This window comes from Rhea pennata, chromosome 3 (genome assembly GCF_028389875.1).
Source record: "Rhea pennata isolate bPtePen1 chromosome 3, bPtePen1.pri, whole genome shotgun sequence".
Lineage (NCBI taxonomy): Eukaryota > Metazoa > Chordata > Aves > Rheiformes > Rheidae > Rhea > Rhea pennata.
In genome coordinates this window covers 123,143,647-123,170,731 of record NC_084665.1, presented here as the reverse complement: position 1 = coordinate 123,170,731, position 27,085 = coordinate 123,143,647, and the positions used below count along the sequence as shown (strand labels likewise).

Here is a 27,085-nt window from a genome sequence, read left to right as displayed (position 1 = left end):
GTGATCTCTGCTCTAATATCATAGAATCATAGAATCAGTACGGTTGGAAGGGACCGCTGGAGATCATCTAGTCCAACCTCCCTGCTCAGCAGGGTCACCTACAGCATGTTAGACAGGGTTGCATCCAGGCAGGCCTTGAAGATCTCCAGAGAAGGAGACTCCACAACCTCTCTGGGCAACCTGTGCCAGTGCCGTGTCACTCTCACAGTGAAGAAATTCCCCCTCACGTGCAGGCAGAACTTCCTGTGCTTCAATTTCTGCCCATTGCCTCTTGTCCTGTCACACGGGACAACTGAAAAGAGTTTGTCCCTGTCCCCTTGACACTCTCCCTTCAGGTACTTATGCACATTGATAATATCTCCCCTCAGTCTTCTCTTCCCCAGGCTGAAGAGGCCCAGCTCTCACAGCTGTTCCTCAGAGGGCAGGTGCTGCAGCCCTCTGAGCATCTTTGTAGCCCTACACTGGACTCTCTCCAGTAGCTCCATGTCTCTCTTGTCCTGGGGAGCCCAGAACTGGACACAGGACTCGAGATGAGGTCTCCCCAGGGCTAAGTAGAAGGGCAGGATCACCTCCCTCAACCTGCTGGCAACACTCTTCCTAATGCAGCCCAGGAGAACATTGGCCTTCCTGGCCATAAGAGCACATTGCTGGTTCATGGTCAGCTTGGCATCCACCAGCACTCCCAGGTCCTTCTCTGCAGAGCTGCTCTCCAGAAGGTCAGCCCCCAGCTTGTACTGATGCCTAAGATTATTTTTCCCTAGGAGCAGGACTCTGCACTTGCCCTTGTTGAACCTCAGGAGGTTCCTCTCCACCCAACCCTCCAGCCTGTCCAGGTCTCTCTGAATGGCAGCACAGCCCTAAGCTGTATCAGCTACTCCTCCCAGATTGGTATGATCAGCAGACTTGCTGAGGAGGCGCTCTGTCCCCTCATCCAGGCCATTGATGAAGAAGTTGAACAGGATGGGACCCAGTACTGAGCCCTGGGGGACGTCACTAGCCGCAGGCCTCCAACTGGACTCCACGCCACTGATGATGACCCTCTGAGCTCTGCCTTTCAGCCAGTTCTCAATCCACCTCACTGTCCACTCGACTAACCCACACCCTGAGCTTATCTAGGAGGATGTTATGGGAGATAGTGTCAAAAGCCTTGCTGAAGGCTTTTTTGTCTTGAATCTTGAATAACAAAGGTTAATGATTGCTCTTTCAGGAGCTAATGGTGTAGGGCTTCCATATTTTCACTCTGCAGCTGTGTGGTGAAACATGAAGTTAAATATAGTGCAGTGCAGAATACCCATAGATATCCATCATCTTGTAGCCTTCTTGAGATAGTGTTTTTTATTCCTCTTAGCTGAAACATTTACATATTCTTTGTCTGGGAATGTGACCCCTCCTGCAGCAAGAGGTGGCAGTGACAGCAGAAGTAGAGGTGAACATGTCTCTACCAGAAGCAGGAAGGCAATAACAACCAACCATTTGAGAGAAGCCTTACAGGAGCTCTCTTAAGGATCCAGGCTCTTTTCTCTAAACTGTTTCTTTTTTTGAACCCCTAACTGTTCTAAGTGCAGGGGTTTGCTGGGCTTTGAACCCAAATCTCTAGGAGTGTATCCAGGTGACTTGCTTACAAAACCATGTGTGTTTGTGTGCTCATTTTGGCTCAGTGAAGTCTGATTCTTTGCTGCAGATGGACACAGTTTTGACAAGAGATTCTTACTTCCTCCCATCATCTGTTCTCAGCATGAACTGTGGGCTAACCTGTCTCGGAAGTCCCAAGGATTAGAGTCTCCATCCTTTCTTGCCCATAGGTGAAGGGCATCTTACCAAGAAGTTTCCTTTACATTTCTGGTGTGGTTGCAAATATTAGTGGTGCCACTGAAATTTTCTGATTTTTCTAATTTAAGAAAACTTTCAGTTATATTTTTTTCATACATATTTTAGGTTTTTTTTTATATATTGTTTATAACCAAATATTTACCAACCTCCTGTCATTTTTGAACTGTAAGTGAAAAAAGTTTGAAAAGGGGGAGGGGATATTTTTATAGTTAGGTTAGTTTTTCTGACCAGTCTTTCACTGACCAGTTCTAATAAATAATTAGTAATATAAAGTGCATTTGACTAAAAAGACACTAGGAGTGTGTTAGACTATTAAACAGAAACTCAGAAATACATTCTTAGGGAAAGGATTTAACCTTTGTTTGCTGTGAACTCCATCTGGACAGTGAATTCGTCTTCAGCAAGGCTTCTTGTATCTATTTGTTTAAAAAAAGTCAATCATTAAACACAGCAATTATGTTCAAATTCCAACAGTATCTTTCATGCAATATAAATAATAGTTTGAATTCTTACCTTCTTGTCCCAGAGAGTCCCGAACACCAAAATGAATAATCCCTAGGGGACAGATAATTACATTGAGTCTGTGATGACATCAGTCTTTTAAGTGCAGTACCTCATAGTTATATCAAATATTGTCCATATTGATTATTTAAACTCTGATGTCTTTGGTCATTTTTCTTACTGCCTCTCACTTAGCAGGCCATTGATGTGGAAGAGGTCTCCAGGCCTAGCCTGCCTAAGCCATAGGTATATCTGGTCTTCAGAAGTGGCACAGGTAGTTTCCTAGCATTAAGCATATGTGGTAGGATAGATTTTCATGTATGGAAGACATGCCCTACCTGTGCTACCAAGGTAAGCCAAAAGGTTCACGATATAAAAGGCAGGTAAGTTTGGTCTGGAATGTGCAATTTTGAAGCCATTCTTAAGAGAGAGGGTAAACATAACCATTATGTCCATAAGAAATCCATTCATAGCTGGATACTGGTGGCAGGTTAAAGATACTGTTATAAAAATCTTACTGATTGAAAACAATCATCTGAATTTTGGTCAGTTGTCCTCTTTCTTCTTAGTATTTCTCTGCTAGTTTTGGTGACTTCCCTGCTGTTTCTACTCCCTCATTACTTTAACCCACAAGAACATCTTATGATACTTTCAGATGCACTGTGAATGAGAGCAGACATGCTGAAGCTTGCCCACCTGCATATAGTAGGATTATTTAATCTTCAGGATGCAAGTTCTCCCCAAAGCAACTGGCAAAGCCAGAAGTTATCTTTATGTTAGCTTTATCTGTAAGGCTTATCTGTTAAGGCAGCTGAGAATACATGGTGCTGCTAGAATGGGTTTCCCAAAGAGCCCTTGGGGAATAAGGATGTGTAAGATAAAGCTAAACTTTCCCAAACTGTATTTATTCTCCCCAAATACAGCACTGCAGTAATGTTACTACATGCTAAATGATCATAGAGAAAACAAAACCATGCATATGTATAACTCACCTGCAAAGAGTTGAGCAGAGCAAAGAGGATGTGGAATGCCCGGGAGCTGCTTTTTATAATAGTGGCAAGGCCAAATCCCCAGGTGAGGCCTAACAGTGGTGTCAGGATGGCCACGCTTTTGCCAATTTGAATCAAAGAGTTCTTCTCCTGCTTGTTTGTTCTATCGCCAATGGTTGGCCTCAGTATTTTTATTATGACAACTGCAGTGATGAACAAATTAATGGCCACAATGATCAGGACAGGTACGACAAAGGCCAAGAGAGCATTGCTGTCCTCCCAGTTGAGCCAGCAGACTTTCTTTCTGGTGTAAACGTCCCTTGGCAGAGTGACAGCGATGGTGATGACTGCAATGACAAAGGGACACCCATATCCCAGACAGAATGCGAGGACTTTCTGAGTGGTCTTGCTTGTGTTGTGTAAGATGAAGACCAGTCGGTAGAAAAGAATGAGGCCCAGGCTGAGCATCCAAAAAAAGACACTGAGGTAGAATAAATGGATGAAGAAGGTGACCACTGTACAGATATGCTTTTTGTTATGAATGGAGGCAGTGACAAGGAACCAAATGTCAGCAAGCAGGAGTGACATAGCTATGTTGAGTATACAGACATGGCGCATATAGGAGGTTGTGTTGTTCGTCACGTATTTCCAGACTAAGGATTCAATTATAATGCAGACCACCAAACTCAAGATGGAAATGGCCAGGCCGACGTAGGTAATATAGTCTTCAGTGCTTCCCTGACGGGATTCATCAGGTGACATCAGAATTGAAAATGATGTTAAGTGACTGCAGGAGCAAATGACATCACCTCCTACTTCTGTGGGTGTGCAACCACTACTATTCCAATCTCCGCTGCTATTGGGACCAAAGTTCCAAAAGACACACTGTGGCTCCTTTAGGGAAGCATTTTTCTTTGCAAAAGTCATATTAATGGAGATGTTCTGGCTTCTGTTTCTGCTCACAGTTGTTGTTAGCAGTAAGCCATTCACGAGCATGGGTTTACTCTGAGGCAAAATACGTCCAAGAGTTGAGTAGGCCACACTGACAATAGTTGAGTTTTGTGGCAGAGTCTGAATTTCACCTTCATTTATGAGCACATTAACTGTGAGGTTTTCTTTACTGATGAACTTCTTACTATAGTCTGCCTTGCTGTTTTCTGTCACTACTATACCATCTAGCTGAATGGTATCTGTGTTGACAGGAGGAATGGTATTATTGACTGGTTGGAGAAGCTCTGAAAATCTTTCTACTGAAAGTAGTAACAAAGAACTTTTATGTGGCTGCTGCTTGTCCAGTGCTTCCCAGGTTTCTATTTTGGAATCATTAACAATCATGTCCACTGTAGAGAGGAAATTCTGTAATGACAACAGAGTAATGGTGTGATTGAAATCCCATATAAAACATTGTTATTTCTGGAGATATTTTCTGTGTGTACTAGAATTGGCTTTTAGAAAAGCCCAGCAGTTCCTCTTTTTCCCAAGCTGTATGAAACCTTCAGTCACTACCCCTCTGCATGCCCTGTTTTCAATTCAAGGTTTTGAAAAGTTGAGCTGCTTGGCCTTTCATGTCATATTATTTACTACTTTCTTTTTTCCAGCCTTTTGTCTGAGACCTCAGTCTTTATGCTATCCTTGATTCCTCTGTCTCTCATTCAAGGTTCTGCAGCTACAAAACATCAAGTCTTCTGGCACTTTCCTGCTCAGAAAAGCAGGGCTGTTCTTGTCTACCTCACAGTTAAGGCTTTCAAGCATTTCTGAGGTATGTTCTGCCATTCATTTGTTGTAACATTCTGTTGATTTTCCTCACTTGATCATGGCCCCTGATATTAACCCTCTTTATTTTAACCCATTCTTTTTTTTGTATTCCTGCTCCTAGTCCATTATTCTTTGTCCTTTCCTCAGATGTTTAGTGCCAGAGACATTTATGGATCCCTAGAACATTTCTGTTTGCTAAGCATGTAGTAGTTTTCTCTTCCTGGTGCTTAAATCCTTTTGTCCTCTTTCATGCATAGGCTCTTGGACTTCATCATCTTGTTTTTTTCATAAGCTCTTCTGTATTTTTCTGTCATTTCATCTCATTCCCTTAACTCCCACCTGCTCATGACTTTAACTAACTGCTAAATTTCTCGAGAAATTCTTCCTCTGCAGCACCGTGGCCAAAGGCCCTGGTAAGCATTAGTAAGATGTAAAATAAAACCTTACTGTAATACTGGCAGTCTTTGCATCTACTGGGATAGAGGAGACCAAATCCAGGATGGTAACAATTGCACCTAGGTTTGCAGGATAATTTAGTGTGCTTTGCTCCTCTGCTGTCTTTCTCTGAAGTACCTCAAGATATTTAGGTAGCTCTGCTCTTGCTCTGGGGTTGTTGACCAAAGACTGGAATGGAAAATAACACCGCATTACATATATGCAATTTGCCTGGAGTTTGAGCCTCCTTCGTAATGGCTATACTTATACTAGTAAAATAAACAGAACCAGGCCCGTTCTAGCCATACTAATAATATTGAGCCCTCTGTCCCTCTGGAATGGGGTATCCAGACTGCCTGTTGAGAATGGTCTCTTGCCTGTGCTAACTCCTAGGCTGTTTCTGGGTATTATTTGGGAGAAAATAATTGGCCTAGGCCCAAACCATACCAGGGAGTATCATCCTAAGGAAAATGTTAAGAGAATAAATGATTGAGTAGCTGTACCTCTGCTTGGGCCATTCTTACATCTAATTTACTAAAATAAACAGCCAGTGAGTATTTAATGAAAGAAAGATAGTTTCTCTCATCTAACCTCACAGAGAAAAGGACGCCTCTGAATGATTTGTGGGAGTGAACTGTGCTGTATGATAGGACTGAGGGGACATGCTAAACAGGGCTTGTGCGTAGGCTTGGGCCATGGCCCATGGTTGTCTGTAGTGCTTCATTGTTAGTGTACTCGGTGGCATGGCTGGGGCTTGTGCCAGCTAGTGTTCACAAAGGCAGTGCCTGAGCATGGTTCAGGGTATACCAGAGGCTAGAGACTTTTCCCAGGAGACACTATAAATAAGGTCACCTTGTCTGGGGGAGAAGGCGTTTAAGTGTATGGATGTCAGCCATGTAGTGCTGTGTACCTTGGGCCAGAGAAGGGGAGTTGGCCTCTTCTACTGACTTGTATAGATACAGCCAATTGTTCTTTATGTCTTTTAAAAGATAGATGTAATTAAATATTATTTTTAATACTTCATATATTTTAGATATTCTTGAGCCAAAAATCCATTTTTTTGTTCTCTCTTTTAAAGCTACCCCCTCCCTGAAGCCCCAGACCACTGAAAATCTTGTAAATGTTACCTCAGCACTCAGAAGCAAATTGTTTATTGGTACAGAAAGGCAGTCATTTCTGGCAACCATCCAGGAGCTGCTAGAACACACATAAGTTACATTGCCTCGGTTAAAACCATCTTCATTGTTTAACTCAGTGCACGGCTTCATTATTTTGGCCCCTTGTTCTCCAATGCCCAAACTGCCTGAGCAGTGAACTTTCCTACCTGTATTGAAAAGAAGAAGGAGAGATGGAAAACTGAGAAACAGAGAGATACCCCTCATCAAACCTGTGTGCTCCCAAAGTTCAGAGGTCTTTAACCCTTAACCTTCAGAGGTAAGCATTTCAGTTTACCATCTTTGGTGGTTATGATTTTTGAGTGTCTATATGCCTTGGAAGCTACATTTTTTGACAACTTCCAAGCCTTTGCTACTCTTGGTAATAAGAATAAAATACAAATATTTATATACTCAAATCTGCCCCCGAAGCCTGAGCATGAGCTTTCTTGAGGGTTAGGAAACTTTTCTTTGGGATGCTGTAAAATGTTTCTCATTTACAGGCATCTTAGCACCTGCTGATTCTGTTGGGCACCAGAAGTATGCTTGAAATGCTTGAAACTCAGTATTTTTTGCAGCTGAAACAAAAGCAAGAAGCAAAACTTGATGAAAAAAAAGATGAAAACAAAAACAAACTCCTTTTAAATTCCCAGTCCAATTATTTTGGAATCATGAAATTAAAAAAAATTGAGTCAAGCCCTTCGTTTTTGAGTACTGAACCAACTCCAAAAGCCAATACTCAAACTTTTAGAATTTGTCAATTAGATGATATTTAGGGTGTCGGTGGGATTATGCTGACCACAATGTGAATTGTAATTCTTTGTATGTACATGGCTATGTCTAGCCCGAGGGTTATCTTACCCTGCTAAGGGACTCAGTGTTGCTGTGTAACTAACAGGAAATTCATTTAGACGTTGATAGTGAGGCCATAACACCTTTTACATGAACAGGGACTCTTGCAAAGAATCTAATCAGATTTGATTAAATTAGTCTTACCAGTAAGTGGCTGCTGACTAAAGTAAATAAAGTGTTTGCAACCTGATCCTAAGGCACACTGTATTTATTGCCAAAGAGAGTGAAATCTGGCCACATACACTAGAGTCTGTGGTATAGTGGAAACAGAGTTTCCACTGTTTATACTGTGGAAAAAACCAGAATTTCTGCACCATAGGGATATCTTTTTTTTTTTTTTTTTTTTTTTTTTTTTTCCCCTTCCCGATTCAGAATAAGAAGCTGAAATATCCAAACTCTGGTCAGAACAAAACTTACCATTAAAATTGGATTTGGGAATGTTGAATTCTAGTTATGCAGTATTTCCTTCAGAGCTGACTGGAAACTGGGCCTGCCCAAGTTTCTGCAACCCTTAGGTAAGTTGCCACTCTTGTGTTTAAGGCGGATATGCTCTCCTGCAGACTGATCTCCTGAGTTAGACAGCTCCTTACTGAGGCACCACAGTTATTTATCCTTGCTAAATTGTTGGTGCAAGCTGAGGTATTTATGGCTACACTACAACGTGGGAGACAGAGTCCAGTGGGCCAGGCTACATCACAGGGATATAGGGACAGAAGATGTCTGAGCTATCAAAGCTCAGGAACATACTGGGCCACTGTCAAATACAGTGAAAACAAAACTTTTTTAATTTCAGCAAAATCCATTTTTTAATCTATATTTCAAAATTTTGCATGAAAAGACAAAAAATTCTTGGCTAACACAAACTTGTTCCTGTTACCTGTCACTAGTAATAAATTTGCAGCTTCTAACGTAACAAAGTAGAGGGGATTTCCTATTTAACAGCTTTAAACAGTAGAATTTCCTTACCAGATACCGGCTTGAGTATTATGTTGTCACTCCTGACTTCATCTCCCATGTGATTAACAAACTTACAATACGCTTGGAGGGACGATGTATCGCTGTCTGGTTTTGGTTCCGTGTAATTATACATTGTGTAATAGCACAACAAATTTCCTTCTTTCTTTTTCCCTGCATGGAAAAATTGAGATAGGTTAATACAGATTTGGAGTCAATTAGCTTGGAGAGAGCAGAAAGCTTCTGTAAAACTTTTTTCCGTATGTCCTAGATGAAAACTTTCTTTGTGAAGAGTCTGTGCATGGTGATCCGTCTGTTGCTGATTTATGAAAATGATTTAAAAAATTAAAAATTATTAAAAAGTAAATCTTCTGCATTTGATTTAGACTGAGAATTTTTTTGTTTTTCTGTTCAGACATGATTCTTTCAAACTCAGAATCTGCCCTGCATTCACACTGCTTTTCAATGTGCCTGAATGTGTCTCTGACTGCAATCTCTTCCAAAGGGATCTTGGCATTTTTTTCTTAGTAACCCAGAGATCTAGTCTCCACCCACCTTATAGTTCAGCCTGTTGTTTTTGCACACCTGCATGTTTTCTGAGTCAGTTTAGGTGGCTCTTCTGTGCTCTTCTCTAATCTAGCTATTTTGTGAGCCACTTGACAACCCGTAGCTTATAAAACATGCCAAGAAAGCTGCAGAACTGCCCTAAATTTAAGATGTAGAAGCCTAGGATTTTGTGCTGTTCATTATGTTACCTTTATCCTTGATGAATATAGTATAGTTCTCTGAATTTCGTTCTTAGTATGTTATTCTACATTTTTCATGAATTAATAGGTCTTTGTAAGCAACATTTCCTCAATATTGAATTCAGAAAATGTCAGAGTGGAAAATAAAAGCAAATAAACAGAATTCACTAATTTCTAATCTGAACAGTGATGAGGATGCTTATTCTCACTGCCTGGCAAGGCACACCAAACTACTGAATTTACTCATTTTTGTATTTATTGTTACAGCAGTTGACTTTAATATTCTTCTGATTCATGTTAGCCATGCTCCCCAAGCATGCACCTGCAGCCACCCTAAAAAAAAAATCGATTTCCTTGTTTTTATACACTTGACAGTCCTTGTAGGTGGTCATAGTAGCAGTAAGTATGAATTGGTTACATGGACTGAACGGAAAAAAAAAATCCTTGAGACACTAAAATAAAATATTCAAAAGTATCTAAGTAATAACAAGTCACTGGTGAGAACGAAGAAAGACGTTAAGGATATCTGTAAAACATTACGTTAATCACATTTTGACTGATTCTGCATAGGCCAAAGTAAAGATCTGATGCTTTCCGATGACTAGTAGTAAGGAGAATGGGCTAATAGACAAGGGTAAAACAGGAAGAAACTGGACATGAGTAAGGGTGAGAAGGAACTTAATCTGTATAACCCAAAATCATATGAAAAAGAGTTAAAATTGTTAAGTCACTGAGGAGATCATGAAAAAGAGTCCTACAGGCTGGGATTGTGATGCTCAATGTAGCTGTTAATTCAACAAATGTATTGTTTCTTACCAACTTGAAATTCATTTTGTTGAACCACAAATGTAACATCATAATTTTCTCCAGCTTTAGCATGTATGCAGCACTTAAGGGCTTGCAGCTCATTGTTCTGTATAAATGCCATGATGGGATCTAGCAGGATGTTCTGCTTCAGAGGCAAGGGAACAACTGTGATTGTCACATTGGCAGAACTGTTCACATACTTCTGGGAGAACGTGCAGATGTAGGTGCCTGAAAGCAATGACAGAAAAACTATGTTTCAGTCAACATAAGGGCTTCTCAGCCGTTATGGTCCTAAGATGATGGCCAGTCCGGTCATGAGTCCCAGTACTGAACAAGGACAATGTTGTGGGCAGCATCATGCCTTGCTTTCCTGCAGCCACTTTGATTTTAACTCTTTTTTATTTCCTGTGGCCAGGCATCACAGTAATTTGGCAGAGTAAGGATTGCTGTAAATGATCTGGTACAGAGAACTGATTGTAGGCGATACAAACTGTATTCACTCACCGCTCCAATCCTCAGTGGCAGTCCTCACACTGAGCACAGATTTGGCTGGGAATTTGCTGTTATTGATGCACGTAGCACAGTCTATAATTTTCATGTTATTTCTGTCCTGGATTTCCCAAGTGATGCTGTCATAATTGCTCACATTGCTTGTGCATGTTAGATGAAATGAGCGTCCCGCAGAAACAGATGTTTTTATGCTTGAAGTTATGGTTACATGTGCTGAGATGACACGAGAGAAATCACATGTTATTGACAGTCAGTCATTATAGTCAGTCAACTGCAAATGGTGTGTGCCGCAGATGCCACCTGGGCGTCAAAGAGTTTGTGGTCTGTGTTATGTGCTACCTGATTCTTACCTGTCCGGAAATAGGTCACTTGGATATTTTGACTGATGCTTGCACCATGTCCAGTACACAGCTCACAGGTGTATGTTGTCACTGTACCTGACTTCTCAGGTGGGCATAGCAGTGCATTGACTTTGAGCTTGTATTCAGTGCAGTTTCCAGTGAAGCTGGAGACTCCTAGAGTGAAATAAACAATCCTTGAGGGGTTATGGATGTCCAAAAATACCTGGGCTCTGAAAATCACAAGCAATCACAATAGATAACGGAAACACTGTGGGTTTATATGTAATCTCTGGCAGCGTAGTGCTTTTAACTCATCAGTGCTAAAATCCATTTCTATTCCAATCCCCCTTTAGTTTTTTTTTATTTTTATCCTCCTTTTCACCCTTTGGTTTGGCAGCACTCACAGTGGTCTTCAAAGGCCAGAAGCCCAGCTCTCATCTCAGTGCTGGTCACCTACTGCCAAAAGCAATCTCACTGAAAACAACAGTATTGCTTGGATGCCTCATGTTGTCAAAATGAAGAAGTTGAGGTTCAGGCCTAACTTTATTACCTGTCGTATTTAGGATGAGTAAGATAAGTAAAGTAAGAGAAAATACTGCAGATTTTAAGGTCATCTTATTTTGAAGTAAACATTGTGAGGATCTTGACAGGCATTCAACTTTAAACCTGAAAAGTGCAGGTTTAGCTGTAGGAGACAAAAGTGCTGAAGCTATCCCTTACTAAACCTGAGTGTGCATCTGGTTTATGAGCAAAGTCTGTGGATGAAAACTTGGCCACAGTGACTCGAAGAGTGAAACAGCTGATTACAGTAGGTCAGTATCTCATCCTTTCTCTCTGTGGATGTTTCTGCACACTCTTAATCTGTCTTCTGTAGAAATGATTGTGTGCATGAACTTTGAAGGTTTTCTCTCATTTTGCCCACTTTCTACTGAAGTTTCATTTATAACAGACAGTTAATAATAAACAGTTAATCTATAGCCATAAAACATTTAAGAGTCCGATAGAGAAGTAGATTGTTTATGACCATGTTTTATAGACGTTTTTGATGGTCTCTATTCATGCTCTCTTGTAATCATCTCTAGCACATTGTTCTTGAAGCTGTATTAACTCTTTATGATTGTATGATAAGAAAAGCCTTACAGGAAGTCTGACTGAATAGGCATGTGAGAGGTTGTAAATACATGTGGAGAGGGAAGTTATGGAGTCATTTTTGCCCCCCCCTTTTTTTTTTTTTTTTTTTTTTTTTTTTGCAGATACGTTGTAACAGCTGCCCCCTTGTTTGCTAGATCTTGATATGTGGCACCTAAAGGCTTTTCACAGACCAAGGGTGGTTCTGGAAGTATCCCTAGAGGCTGATTCATCGCCCTTGCTCTCAAAACTAGAGAGTGCGAAAATAAGCTTTTTGGAAAAAGTCAGTATGGTGCTGGTTGAGGCAGCGGCTTCCAACCAGGATGGCACAGTTTTGAGCAGCAGTGTTTGCACAATGAATGGAAATGCACAAAATCCCACTGGGACCAAGACAACACAAATGAACCACTCTGTTCCCCTTTTGGAGCACATACCCAATGTTCATCCTAGGATTTGGTCTTTTTGGGTGAGCTGCTACAAAATAAGAGGAGGCCTCTGAAGAACAAACAAACCAGGCAAGCTAAAGACAATCTTTTGTTATCTTACCTGTTATGTTGATAGGTCCATTTACTTTCCAGTCACCAGTTAGTGATGGTAGTTGTCTGTCAATACAGCAGAATAGCACAGGACCATTTGTCTGCATTTCAGGACTGTTACACATAACATCAATGTCATTTAAGTGTGAAATGATGTGTAGTGAAGAGACGTCTATTGCTTTGTTGGCTTTATATATCAGCTTGTAGTGCAGACTGCTGTTTGTGAAAATGCACATATAGGAACCTGTAAAGCATAGGCAGTATCTGAGAACATGTTTTACTGCTGTTTCACCTAAATTTAGAGTTAGGAGCTGGGAGCTACTTCCTCTCTCAGTTTTCACATCTGCCATCATACTGCGATACAGTGTGCCTGTAGTGACTGCAATGATTCCGCTATTGCTAGTCAAAATTTGCTCTCAGATCTGGGGCTGTGATGCTTAAAATCTAGCTAAGGTGGTGTTTGGGATCTGAATACAGGTGGTAACAACATGTCATGATAAGAAAATAGTAAGACCATGCTAAAGGTTCCTGCAGGGAATGAGTGAGAGGTAGGCACCTAAGACAGACTCAGAGTGCGGACACCTACGCTGCTCAGGTGGTACTGTCAATGAGAAGGTATTTACTGGCTGCGTTCTTAGGTATCTGTCCCTTGGATGCAAGCTGGGATTCCCTTTGAAAAAGGTGTTCAGAGCTCTTCCTCCTTACTTAAGGCACACAGGTTTCTCTTCCCGTTTTGGCCTGGTGAGTAGACCACTCTTACAGGAGTGGGGACACCAAGATTCAGGCTCTCCTTAGCACAAGGAGGTTTGAACACACAACTCCTGCCTCCCAAATGTCACAGGATATCCTGTATCATATTATAGAATTGTAGAATCATAGAATCAGTAAGGTTGGAAGGGACCGCTGGAGATCATCTAGTCCAACCTCCCTGCTCAGCAGGGTCACCTAGAGCATGTTAGGATTGCATACAGGCGGGCCTTCTCTGTGATTCTGTGTGATCGTAGCACCCACGCTTTTTGAAGTTGGATGCAAAATTCACGGTCCAAACTCAAGAAATGAGTGGGAACTTGAGTCAAGACTCTGAAAGTATGTATAAATCTCTTCCCACCACAATTCTGCCAAATTACCTGTTTCTGATTTTAAAACAGCCTTAAACATGAACATACGAAAAACACTGTAACTCCAAACTTACTAGTTAACTTATGTTTGCAAAGGACAGAAGTGCTTGATGAGTCACTACAATGAAGAGTGGGAAGACTGCACAGCTATGTAGCCACCACTGTCTCTCATGATAAGGCAGTGAAGCCTGACACTGAGAAGACTCAGGCCTGTATACTCACTTCAGTTGGTTCACATCTGCTTGGCATTGCCAATGAATAGGGGGTTCATTAAAGAAAGAACAAATACAAAAATTACAAGGGGCACTATACTTTTCCCTTTTACTCTAGGGAAATGCAATCACTGCGTTCTTCCTTTTTTTATATATTAGAAAACTATTCACACTAGAGATTTGCATCTACTGTTTTAACAAGAGAGAGAAAAACGTACCGGAATCCATTGCTGTAACTTCAGTAATTTTAAGAACTGTCTTTGAGGTTCTACGCGTAATTTTTATCATCAGTGAATGCCGGTTGCTGCTTGAGATGATCTGACCAGAATGATACCAGGTCACGTTCTCGGAAGTTATATTTGTCTCACAAATCAGTGTTATTGTATCGCCTTCAAAAATATCTACAGGACTAACAGTGAAGTTTGTCTGATCTGCGGAGACAAAGAGCAGCGTTCAATATTATTGTCATTCGGCTTACATATGTATGGCATCTTTCATCTCATGGGAGTCGTAGGTGTTTCACAACTTAGACATGCTCATCATCATTTAGATGGCATCATCTTGGGTGCAAGGTATGTCATTTTCCCATGACAGATTCTTCTACTGTCTTTGTCAGCCATAAATCTCAGAAGTATTATCACTACCCCTGCCTTATAAGTAGAGAAACTGGGAAGAGAAGCAACCAGGTTGAGGTAATCCTCCAAGTCTAGGGCAGATAGCCCAGTGCTCAGTGCATGAAGAGTGCAGCATTTTCTGGGGCAGTTGGTCAGGCTACTGAAGTGTGGCACACCATTCTCCAGCAGTGGCACGGAAATGTGCCAAGGGGACCAGAAGGAACCCACTCTTACGTAAAATGAAAGAGATTTAAAGAAGAAAGAAATACTGGCAGCCTGATAGGCTAAGTGTTGTCTCAGTTTTGGAAGTGAGCTTAAGGGTATTCAGTCTCTTTCCCATGGAGACTTTGTATCAGGGTTCAGTGGAGTTGCTGGAAGAATTTGTTTTTCAGTGGGAGGTACTGGGTGGATGACTGTCTCATGTAATTGCTCAGCTTTGATGGCAAATGATGAGATGAAATGAAACAGCCAGGGAAATACACAATTTTTGAAGGCCTAGTACCAAGTAATCAATAGTATAAGGCATGGATAAGTTTAGCAATACTAAAGAAAATGTCAAAGGGAAATATCGAGAGAGCTTTAAACTTACTCGTTATTTCTGTGGTAAAGGAGGTGGGAATTAGCCCATACGATGCGTCTAGAAACTGTGGTACAAATCTGTTAGAATTTTCTATCTGTTTGAAGGTTGCTGATGCTGCTTTTACTTCATAGTTCACTGAAACACTTCCAGGCCTGAATGGATACAAGAATGAGAGATGGACCAGAAATAAATAACCTTGCATATTAGTGGATTTATTTGTTGTAGTGACTGGACTTGCGTAGCTAGGAATGTTTGAGCCCCATGAAGGCTCCTCCTGTCACACAAGAGTTGCTCTGGTGTGCAAGAGGGTTGTGCTACAACTCTTCCCCAAGTCAGGGCACTTACAAGGGCCATGTCCTCAGCCTGGATGCCTATTTTCAGTAAGCTTCCCTTAGGAAACCTAAAATGCAGCTGTATTTAAACGTATGTTGACTTAGATAATGTCCCTTGTATCCAGATCCAGTGTAACACTCAGAGCCAATGTAGTAATTCATCTTCCCAATGATCTGGGAGATGTTCCTGTAGCTTTACTTGCATCCCTTTGCCTTTTGGGTGGAATTCTGCCTTTTCAGAAAGCCCATGAAAGGCTTTGACCCATCTGGAGAGTTAATATGTTTCATGAACTTTTGCACAGCGGTGACTTTTACCACAGTCCCATTTTCATGCTAATATTTGGTTTTTCTTTTGCTCATATTGTGCTATTACTCGGTACATATGTAACTGTTCTAAACACAGTAAATACAGTCTTTGCTGATCTGCTCCTAGCTGCATCTTCTTGAGGAAAAAGGACAGAAAGATGCCTGTTTCAGAAGAAAGAGATTGCTTCCTTACCTGAAACTGATTACTGTTGCCAATACAAAGCCTGGTAAACATCTGTAGCTCTCATTAAACTGCAAACAAAGAGATATCACATGGCATGAGTCCTCTCCATGCTGCTTAAAATAGGAAGCTCTCCATTCAACATTGACATGATTAAAAGTGTAGAGCATATATACGCTGGTATAATGAGCCTGGTGCTCTTCTCCCTTTCACTGGGATAAATTTGTGCTGAAAGTCTCATTCTATATTTACACTGCTTGCATGGGGACTTAAGCTGGGACCAATATAATGAATTTTTTCATGCTTTTTATACAAAATGTTCATAAATACTTCTATGCCTATTTGCATATTAAAATGAATGGGAATGTTGTTAATGCCTTCCAGTGGAGACCAACTTTGGCCCTCTTTGTAGCTACCACTGCTACATGCCTCACAGCTCCCCACTGAGACAGAGACAGTACATGCTATTTTACAGGTAAGACACTGATACTTAGAATAAATTACATATTTCTGAGGGAACTAGAGGCCTTCAGGGATGAAAAAAAAGTCTTTACCGCTTTTTCAAGGTCAGCCTTGTATTTTTTGTATAATTGAGAAGAAGAATCCCTGAGATCGTTTGTAAAGTCTGTGTCGAGTCTGACTGACATATTTATTACAAGGGGCTCTCCCATACCACAAGGATCTGTAAGGAAAAGGATAAAAATGAATGTATAAATAATTAAAAACAGTAATTTCAGAGTGATTATTTAACTTTTTGTTCTAACCTAATCCACTTTCTATTCTAGCCCAAATTTTACAACTTGTCCCAATTCAACTGACAAGACAGGATTCAAATGACAGGAAAGGTAGGATTCTCCTTACTGTCTTTATCTGAGAAGTCTGGTGTCTGCTAGATGCCTATGCTCCTTCTTCAGTTGATGCAAAGCTGTAGGTATCTCCAGAATGTGATACATTCAGAAGGTGATAGATAGCTTTCCTACAATGATTGAATTATCATTAAAGAGTGTCAGTTGTAGAGGGAGTTTAGATGACTAACTTTGACCAAATGTTTAACTTTTACATGGCTAAAATTAGATGGGATGAATCTCTTCCATAGGACCAGTGTATGTTCCACTGAAATTAATGGAAAAATCCTTGATGACTTCTGGAGTGTAAAATTCTGAGTCAAGACCTAATAATGGGCACAAGAGAATGCAAAATGCTTAGAAAACTACGGGAATTTCTAAGCTGGATCCATTTAAGGACTTGTCATACCATGCAATGGAGCAAGGTGGCCAGGGCCCTAAGCCTTCAAGGGAGCTGGAGCTTCCAGGCTGCCATGCAGAGATACTAGCTCTAGTCCTGGGAGTAGTATAGTTATATCGGCATGGGGCTGCCCTGGGATGGAAGCATGGCCATTCAGCATCATTGGTTAGCATGGGCATACTGACAGTGTGTAGGACTGCTTCCACCTTTGAAGCTGCCTCTGGGTGTCTCTGCATGCTGCTGGTGGGGTTTGTCCTGGACTGTGGAGACAACAGGTAGTGTTCTACTCCAGCACTGACAAGCCTAAATCTTCAGTCAGATTCCTAAAAGGTCATGGACAGCTTGGCATAAGAGTCATGAAATAAAAGCAAACAAAAGATACATGCTATTTTGTGTGTGCGTGTGTGTTCCCTCTCATCTTGTAAGAATTAAGACACACTTTTGGTCACATTTTTAAGTTCCTCTATTGAAAGTCCGTTTGCTTAGCAGAAGCTGAAAGTCTCAAGGGGCAAGTGACTCTGCTGGAGATCCAGCATGGACACTAAATGTTTCTGGATACATGGCTCAAGGTGAGCTCACCTCAAATGTGAAATAAGAGCTCCAGAGCATCTCTACAGATTTTGCACATTCATTGGCAATGTGTAGCTGGTTCTACGCAGAGGTACTTCTATATGGCATCCTTAGCACTGCCCCATATTTCTTCTAACCAGAGTGCAGGTTGTACCGTGATGAGTTCAGCGCTGTTTCTCCTTACCTCCCATCTGAGGCTCGCAGTAAGGCCCATAGAAAGGCAGTTGTTTCATGTAGCCACAGGACTGTTTCGATGCTAGACCGACAGAAGGGCAGGTTATCAAGTCACTGCAAACTGCTCTTGGCCATGCATATCCACTTTCGCAGGAACAACAGCTCTTGTTCTCACCAGTGGTCAGACAAACTAGTATCAAACAGAAAGAGAAGTATACGAGAATGGTAAACGGGGCATAACATATTGCATGATACCTATTTACCCTGCTGTATCTTTATGCCGGTGGTCTTTCCTGTCTGTTCACCTACTTGATGTAAGCATGATGATCTGATGTCTTGCAAATCTTTCTGTACTAATCATAAATGGCTAACCAAAAAGGAGACCTAGATTTGTACAAGGATAAGTCTGATCAATTATGTTTAAGTGTTACATGAATAGAAATGTGAGACCTGATCCTAAAAAATCCCCATGCATATTGGCCAGGGTCCTATGATCGTTTTAAGGTTGGATATTTACTATATTGCCTGAGCTAAAAGTAAACATGATATGTGCTTTTCAAGCTTACAACAGCCTTCAAAAGTTTGTAATGGTCTTTGAGGTCTTGGTGGCTGGTGAGATGCTGTGTCATTCTGTATCTTTACATCTTGTCATTGTGTATCTTGACATCTGAGCGCTGCATGAGAGAATGCAACATTATCCTGAATTTCTTTGAAGACGTACATTCTCTAATCAAAGAACTCCTTTTCACTGTAAGTTTTTCTGCTCTTAATGTGCCATTGGCTACTCATGTGAATTTAATTGTCAATGAAGTAGAATAAAATATTAACAAAATTATTTTTGCACATTGCATGTGATCCTGAAGGCCCTTAAAATACCAGTTTGCATGTTGTTTTGAGAACTAATGGATATTTCCTTTCACTGCTCTCAGTCCAGTGATAAGAAAGCACAAAACATCCTTTTCCTCTACTGTTCTAAAAACTTGATGTGTTTATATGTCCTCTACTATTTTTTAATTATTTGGATGTGGTTGCTGTTCGATGTGTTATACAACCACATCTCATAATAAAGCCTATCCAATATCTTGGCCTGTACGAATAAGTTAGAGAATTACATCAGGAAAAGATGGCATCCCATGAAGTATGTCTTTGGCGGGACAGAGTACCGCCTCTTAAAGTAATCCACATTCCAGATGCAAGTCTGAGGGAAGTAAACACTCTGACAATCGCTGTTGCAGCTTCCTGAAACTTTAAAGTAACTCAGACTACTTGTTACTACAACTGGAGCAAAATCCTTTGGCTCAGGCTCTCTTACACTCTGTCTCTTCCCTAAAAAAGAGAAGAGAATTCAAGACTACTGCTAATGCCAACGTTATGTAAAGAGGAGCAGTGGGGCTGCAGATAACACATGATGTTAAGGTGTGTGCTAAAGCTTTAGTCCTGGGCCTTTCAGTAGGTGGCAGAGACAGTTCAGTTTTGCTGACATCTCGAGTGAGGTGAGCGGTAAAACTGGAAGAGATCAAATACTGACAAACATGTTTACCAGAGTACAAGAAAACAACCAACCCACCTGTTGTAACATTGATGCTTAAAACTGTCATCTCTACATTTGAAAAGTTTGTTGAAACTGGAAGATTAAGATTCTTGAAATAATCTTTGATTGGCCCCAGAAAGGATGAATCTGTAAGGCTTACTTCAATGTCAACGGTGTACTCCATGACAGGAAAGTCGAAAGTAAGCACTGAAAGATAAATAAGATGAGACTGCAAAGCTACATGTTAGGGTAAATCATAAGCTGATAGCTTCCAGGTCAGCATTTGGGCTCTTTGTTGCTATTTAATGTTAGCTGAATTGGTATTCTGTTTCCCATTTCCTAACCAGTAGATATTCTGTTTATGTATCTTACCTGCTGCTTGTCTGACAAAAACCAGATCTCTTTGGACTCAGAGCAATAGGAAGCTGATATAAGTGGCATAATATATGTGGAGAAAAGCTGCCTCATCCCATCTCTTTCAACTCAGCAAACAGATAGGTTGTCAGCTGTAGACTGAAACCGTATGGGATTATCTTGTGATCTTGTCCTGCCAAAAGTACGTTTTCTTTCTGCACTGTGTATTTCATCTAGCATAGAAAGCTGTGATCATACATTTCAATCTCTAACCAGCTAAATGTTTCCATCTCTGTGGTTTATGCCTTTATTATCTCCCCCTTTTTGATGACAGTCCACTACCTAGAGAGATGCTGTCCCCAAGAGTCCTCTTTTTCATCCTTGGCTTTGCTCTGATACCGTACATCTGTGCACATACCATTTCGCTTTTGCCTTTGCTGCTCTGAATGTAAACGTTCCTCTTCTAGCGTACTGTCAATCTGCTGGAGAATACAAAAGAAAGTTTTAGCTGCTGTTGCTAGCACAAGAGAAATAGTGAAGAAAATACAGGCGTAAATAAGAAAGTTCCCTCCACTGTTCTCTCCCCACTCATCCTCTTTAAATAGAATATTTGTATCTTCAGAGCAAGGAAATGTTAAACACCAGCTGAGGGGTGCAGTGAGCTTGCATCTGCCTCTTTGCATATCTCCACAAGGCGATATGCCTTAGCTTAGCAGAGCCGCATACTGCCAGCAGGGCTGCCTGCAGTCTGCCCTCTCTCTGGCAGCCTTGCAAACCACTCAGGAGGCCCTCTGGCCCCTCTCCCCACTCTGTCCCCTTTGCACCCCATTTGAGCAGATTTGGGTGGTAGGAGGGATCCCTATGCTGCTGCCCTGGAAGGCATATTTCCTCCTGAGAGAAGATACTGCTTTTGAGATTTTGGGTCCAGGAGTTCTGCTTAAGTCTTTGAATCCAGAAAGTGAACTCATATTGCCCTTTGCTTTTCTCATTGCTCTGAAATTCCAGCTGTGCTGCAGCAAAGCCGGCTGGAGTAGGAGTGGAAAGGAGATTGACATTTCTTGGCTCCAGCTCAGGCTTTAGGTCAAACAGCTATTTCATGGGCCATTGCTAACACACGATTGATCAGGGTAGTGGTGCCACAATTTCAGTGTGACTGGGTTCATGCAGGATGCAGCCAAATGAGATGCAGACCATCTTATTTTTTTTTAGCCATACCCTAAAAATACACTGGCACCATTGTTAGAAATAAAGGCTAAAGAACAAGCAGAGACACAGGCAGGAAATTTGAAGCTTTGCCAGTTTCTTGAACCCTACTGAAATCTTTATTTACAGAAGGGGTGAATAGCTTGGCAACCCTTAAGTCATCTCTTTACATAAAGGAACCATCTGGTGTGTGATTAGAGCTAGGCTTCATATTGCAGTTGTGCTGGTGGTAGAGATCCCAAGGAGTGTTGGCATTTTTAGACAGCCAGAAGTACTGTCTTTCACGTTGCTCAGAGGTCAGCTGGAATAGTTTAAAAGAAAAGCTCTCTGAGATCCACTTCCTCCAGGTTCGAACTAGGTGCTTTCCTTTTTTAATTGTTCTCCCAAACCACTGCAGAGTGTTTTTATGTTGTTAAATAGGTAACACAGTATTCACATGAGACATATTTCACACCAGTATATAATGACTCATTTGCAGGGTGCATCATGGATCAATGATGCTAAGAAATAAGTTATTGCTCCTTTCATGAAAATGCCTAAGTGCTGAGTTGGAAGTAGTTTGAAAACACAAAGCAAACAAAATACCCTATTAACCATCCACAGTAGGGCGGAAGGTGCTTCAGGAATCAGTTTGTCATGGTTTGCCAAGGCGGGGATGGTAACAATAACAGCTTGAGGAGTTCCCACCTTCCTCTCCCTTCTCCTTGCCTTTTTTCAGCCTGATCAAAATAAGGTCCTTGTCCACTCGGTTGTGCTGACACAACCATAGCACAGTGTCATGAACAAGATCGGGGAAAGAATACAGCTTATAAGTAAACATTTTATTTTTGCAGTTGTCTTTGGTTAAGTCCACCAAGATTAACGGCCCTGTAGTGCTATCACCTGTACATAGATGCAGTTAGGACTGTTTTGGCTTGAAAGGATTTATAATGCAGAAGTATTTTATGGTCTAATAACTGTGATAGACTAGAAGTTGGTAGATTATTGTAGACTAATTAACAGACTGTGAAATCATATTGAGTCAGTCCTTTTGTTTCTCTGTTCCTCTTTTGTCCTTTCTATTTAGGGACTATTGTGCAAAAACTATCTTCTACCAAACACATGTACAGCACTGAACACAAACAGATTTCTGTAATATGGAATACTGGTATAAATGAGGCAAAAGAAAAAAAAAGCAGTATCCCAGAAAGATTATTAAAAAAATAGGAAACTGGAGTAAAATCTGAGTCAAATCAGCATCTTAAACACAAGGTCAGTAAGGAGCAGCATTCATGTGTACTCATTTCTTATGGTCAAGCCATCAGTGAGACTCCTGTCACCTTCGTGTAAGCACCTCCATACCTGTGCTGGTTGCATCAACCCCCCGCTTCTAAGCAAGATTCATTTGTCCTGTTTTAGGTCTCTGTCGTAGGATACATGAATCCCGTTCAGGAGCAGTGCCTACATAATTGCTACCTAGGCTTAACTCAGGGGACAGCAATTTAAAATCCTTGCAGACTGACATGATGTGGAAACCAAAACGGCTCAGTTGCTTTTGGAGAGTGGGAATCAAGAAGAGCTCAGTTCCTGGCTTTTGCACTCATTTTACACCTTTGGGAAAACTTTTGGGACCTCAGTTTCCCCACCTGATTTTATACTGACTTCCTTTAAGATTTTGTGGTTGTAAAGGAGAACTGTGGCAGCTGAGCATTACAAGCAGAGATCAAATAAAAACCAACGGGGCTTGGAAAGGATACTCACTGCATATTGGATGAATGGGTCAAAGTCTGAGTCCTGTGATGTCTGGTATGTTTCTGCAACAAGTAGAAATAAGCAACAAAGAGCTGCAGTACCCCAGGATGGCATTTTTTCTAGTGCTTTTGCTGCAGAGCCTGAAAGGAAAATGCAGTAAAAAGATCACGAGATTTTCAGTTGACTTGCATAGTAGGAAGCTCCAGCACATTCTACAAAAACAGTATTTTCAGAGTATTTCAGTACACACGGCCTATTGCTATGTACGACATCTGTAATTATTCCCCTGCCACTGTCACCAGAGTGTTTCTCTCATATCTCCTTGTTACATGCCCAGCCTTCTGCCTCAGCCTGAGCATGGACATCCCTGCCTCTTGGACAGACAGAGAGGTGTCTGATCTGCTCCACTGCAGCTCCTGAACTACCTCAGTTTTCGGTATAGCTGTTAAGGTAAACTAGTAGAGGAACTTTGCTTGGGCCTGCATGGAAAAGACCATGCAATTAATCCTTTTGTCATCCTGGGCTTTCATCATTTGCCCCTTTTCATTATTCACTCTTTTGAGAGAAAGTTCCTGGATTGCAGATGACACAAAATGTGGGGGAGTGATTTACAGACTGTTTTACAGATTTACAGAGGTTATGCTGCTATTCAAAGGGACCTTGACAGATGGAAGAAATGGGCAGAAAGGAACCTCATGAAGTTCAACAAAGGCAAATCCCAAGCCCTGCCTCTGGGAAGGAGTAACCTCTTGCATAAGAGAGAAGAACAGCTTTGCAGAGAAGGATCTGGTGTGGGGTCCTGGGTTAAACAGGCGCCAGCAATGCACCCTCATGGCAAAGAAGACCAACAGCATCCTGGGCTGCATTAGGAAGAGCACTTGTGTCTATAAGGGAGACACAATCTGAATTCATTGCCAGAGAAACATCCTGACATTATCTCCTGGAAATAAAAAGGGTCAGGCAAGCTATGTGTGGACTCTTAAAGAAAAGAAGGTGCTGATACCTGCCACATGCCACTACACTGCATGTCAGAGTTGATGCTCCCAAGCAGACACAGTACTTCACTGATTAGTAGGCCCTGTGACAAAAAACTGTAATGTAAATATGATCTGTGATCTCACCTTGTGAATGGAGGGAGGAGAACAACGAGCTTACAGCCAGAAAATACCCTTGAAGTCACCACTGCCTTGGGTTTCACTCACAGGCATTTGTCATGGTTCCTCAGCAAAGATGGTTCATAGAGAGGTTAATCTGTTGTGAGACTTCACCTAGATACAGGCCTGGTTAAAAGATAGAAGATGAATAGGAAGAAGTGGTCAGTTTTTCCAGAGGAGAGATGTTGTTACCAGAGCTTCATAGGAACATATGCATGAACTTGTGTTTTACCATCTCTTCTCAAATGATGAGGAAAAGGCAGTGATTACTGACAGAACACTGTGGACAACCCTAAATGACTGAGATAAACAAAAACCTTCTGTCTATGAAGATCTGCAGAGGGACCTCATGAGATGGGGAGATGAAATTCAACACTGAGAAATATGAAGTAGGCTACCCAAAAAGGAATGATTCTGATTGATTGTACATATTCTGTGATGCATTACATATGTGCCCTGCTTTTAAGTAAAAAATATCAGAAACAGCTGACCCAGTATGACTGCTCTTATGCTGCTATATAGAATCAACCAGGACAAGGATCTCACCAGTTCATAGCATTCAAAATACATATTCTTAAAACTAATTATTATTAAAGGCATTGTTTTTCCAACATATGAATATCTGACAGAATTGAAAAAAAATACAGGGAAAAGGAAGTGTCTGCTCAGTTCCGTGGGCATCTCTAGCAATATCTAGAATTCCACAGAAGAGACTATTTTGCTATTTGGAACGCATCAACCACTTGTGATAACATCAAGACTTCCATGGATCTGGCTGATCCCTAGATCAAGATGCATCAAGAGGGAATATTTTCAAGCCAGAAGCAGTGAAATGCGTCCTTGAGATTGTGACATGACTCAGTAATAAAAACACTAAGAAGAACAAGATTTATGATAATTTTGCATGTATGCCATATACACACTATGTATACTGCAGTAGCTTAATCTGTGCAAAGAACTTGTATTTCAGTGATAACTGGTTGAGAAAACAAATAGGTAACAGAAGCAAAAAAAGGCCATTAAAAGTAGAGGTTATTGCAGGTGCTATAGTTTCGCATGTATCTTTCTATCCTTCAGAAACTTGCATTCATGTTCAAATATTGTGAGTTATTCTCTATTCTGAAATAAACCCTTTGTACGACCATGTAGTTGAGACCAGGCAGCACATAAATTGTATGCATGATAAACTATTAGAAGACAGCTCCTGTAAATGGTGCTGTGCTGAGCTATAAAGCTCAAGCTTTAATAGCTAGTTAAGAGTCCAAAAGCCCATAACCAATATCTGGAAAGTCAGAAAACTAACAAACAAAAATCAAATTGCAAATGAGACAAAATATTAATTTCCTTCTCAAGTAATGTGGCTGTTCCCTTTGACCATTTAATTTCTTGTTGAAAAAAAAAGACTTTTTAGCAAGCAATTGCTCCATTATCTATGTATACATAGCTGGAAAATCAGAAGCTATGCAGACATGTTCAGCATTCCTGATACAAACCATCTCCTGGAGGGGCAATAAGTACTATGGACTAAAAAAGCTCAGAAGAACTCAGGAAGCCCCAGCTTGCTGGCAAATCTTTTTTTCTCCACAGCATTCAGGCTAAAAAAGGTTATCTAAAGTTAACTCTTAAGTACAAAAGATTCCGTAGCATTAAGTAGCTGAGTCTCACCTTAACCCAGAACACAGGTGATCTACATGACCTTATTTTTTTTCTCTCTTAGTCTCCTTTTCGTAAAAGTTTCAAAATAATGACGCCCTGTCTTGCAAATCCACCTAGCACAAAAAAATCAGCCTGTGTCTTTTAGAAAATAAAGAAGCAGACCATAGTTACAATATGGTTTACCTTTTCAGATGATTCAAAGAGAAGTTCTTCTGATTAGATCCATGCCATCTTAAAAGTCCTCTCCTTTCCACAACAGCCGAGGTTGCTTTGATCTCTCTCAAATGGAATACGAGTCATAGGAGCTTGTATAATTAACTGAACATGTTATTACTGCCCTGAGAACATGTTATCCCTAGAGTCTGCACTCGATTTTCAAGTGTGAGGCTGACCAGAGATGCCGCTGCAAAAAACACATAAGGAATTTTAAGAGGAACTATTTCCTGATACCATTCATCAGGTAGTTGCATTATTTCCCCCTGTGCTGATATAAGTCCTTCAGTGTCTTATCTGCAAATTACTTTATCACGTGGACTAACTTGTTCCACTGCTGTTACTCACCTGCTTTGTTCTAATGGAAAAAAGGAGTTGAGAACCACAGGCAGTAAAATTCTGTTTGTGTAGCTGGGGCAAAATGTTTGTGTGCTCTGATTTAAAAAACAAAGGAGGAAAAACTTCAAGTCTTTCCTACCTGAGCTTGCAGCATGCTCAGCTTGTCAGGCTTACAGTCAAGTGGGCTGAGCCTGGCAGGCTCTGGGGACATGTGCTGTGCCAGTGCCCTCAGAGCAGCTGCACAGACTCAGACCTGGTGTCTGAAGCCTACTGAGGCAGGCAGTGAAGAGCAGGAAATTCCCCAAACTAGGCGGGGGCTCTGAGTTGTTATCTGTATTTCCACCCTGAATGAATTCAAGAGCCAGGAGCCCACTGCATAAACACAGGATGCCTGTCCAAGTAATGATGGAGTTTTTGTTCCTGCAGTATTTGACTGCAACCAGTTTATCAATGGAGTTTGTACCTGTAGTGTTGAATGTGAGGCAGTGACTTGCTGAACTCAAGCAATTTTTTTAGAAGAACCTGGGATTAAGCTCATATGGGATTTTTTTTTAAGCAGCAATTTCTTCAGCACATGAGTCTATGTAGATAGCTCTTATTCCTCCACAGACTGGGAATGGTCCCTCTGAAGATCTTGACTTCTCTTAAGAAGGCCTGAGATGGGATGGTATGGGGGCAATATACATACAAGGCCAGCAGATGTGCCCCAGGATCTCCTGGGCCACCATGCAGCAGTTGAAAACAGATGGGACACACCAGGGCATCCCCAAAAAGCAGCCAACTGAGTCAAGCCATAAATGTCACTCGTTGTTCACCACAGAATAATGGAGGCAATACAAATTGATGAGATGCCTGTTAAGGTGACATGGCTTTTCCCCTTCTACAGTACTTCCAAAATTAAGGGGTTATGACCCCAGAGCTGGTCCCAAAAGCTACCGTAAAGTCATTTTGCCAACTGAATTTGGCAGTTTATGATAAAGGGTGTTGACTGTAGCAGTTCTGGGACAGGAAGGTTGGCTGTGACCATAGCATTG

The 27,085-nt window shown here is 41.2% G+C and overlaps 1 protein-coding gene across 5 annotated transcripts in view; it reads right to left on the bottom strand.

The window, feature by feature from the left end:
* ADGRF5 (adhesion G protein-coupled receptor F5) overlaps window positions 1-27,085 on the bottom strand; it is a 46,327-nt gene that overhangs the window by 7,100 nt on the left and 12,142 nt on the right. The window contains exons 2-21 of one of the 5 annotated variants that reach the window (XM_062573221.1): window positions 25,683-25,902; window positions 23,811-23,969; window positions 22,699-22,829; window positions 20,174-20,237; window positions 19,438-19,608; window positions 17,881-18,060; window positions 16,436-16,563; window positions 15,894-15,952; window positions 15,072-15,214; window positions 14,087-14,299; window positions 12,549-12,782; window positions 10,884-11,048; window positions 10,528-10,746; window positions 10,033-10,251; window positions 8,483-8,644; window positions 6,638-6,834; window positions 5,523-5,699; window positions 3,324-4,676; window positions 2,344-2,385; window positions 2,187-2,246 (exon numbers count right to left, since the gene is read on the bottom strand). In XM_062573221.1, coding sequence (XP_062429205.1) covers window positions 2,187-2,246; window positions 2,344-2,385; window positions 3,324-4,676; window positions 5,523-5,699; window positions 6,638-6,834; window positions 8,483-8,644; window positions 10,033-10,251; window positions 10,528-10,746; window positions 10,884-11,048; window positions 12,549-12,782; window positions 14,087-14,299; window positions 15,072-15,214; window positions 15,894-15,952; window positions 16,436-16,563; window positions 17,881-18,060; window positions 19,438-19,608; window positions 20,174-20,237; window positions 22,699-22,803 — 3,891 coding nt within the window. In that variant the 5' untranslated portion in view covers window positions 22,804-22,829; window positions 23,811-23,969; window positions 25,683-25,902. The remainder of the gene's footprint in view (window positions 1-2,186; window positions 2,247-2,343; window positions 2,386-3,323; window positions 4,677-5,522; window positions 5,700-6,637; window positions 6,835-8,482; window positions 8,645-10,032; window positions 10,252-10,527; window positions 10,747-10,883; window positions 11,049-12,548; window positions 12,783-14,086; window positions 14,300-15,071; window positions 15,215-15,893; window positions 15,953-16,435; window positions 16,564-17,880; window positions 18,061-19,437; window positions 19,609-20,173; window positions 20,238-22,698; window positions 22,830-23,810; window positions 23,970-25,682; window positions 25,903-27,085) is intronic. The other 4 variants (XM_062573224.1, XM_062573222.1, XM_062573223.1 and 1 more) reach the window with 4 other exon arrangements.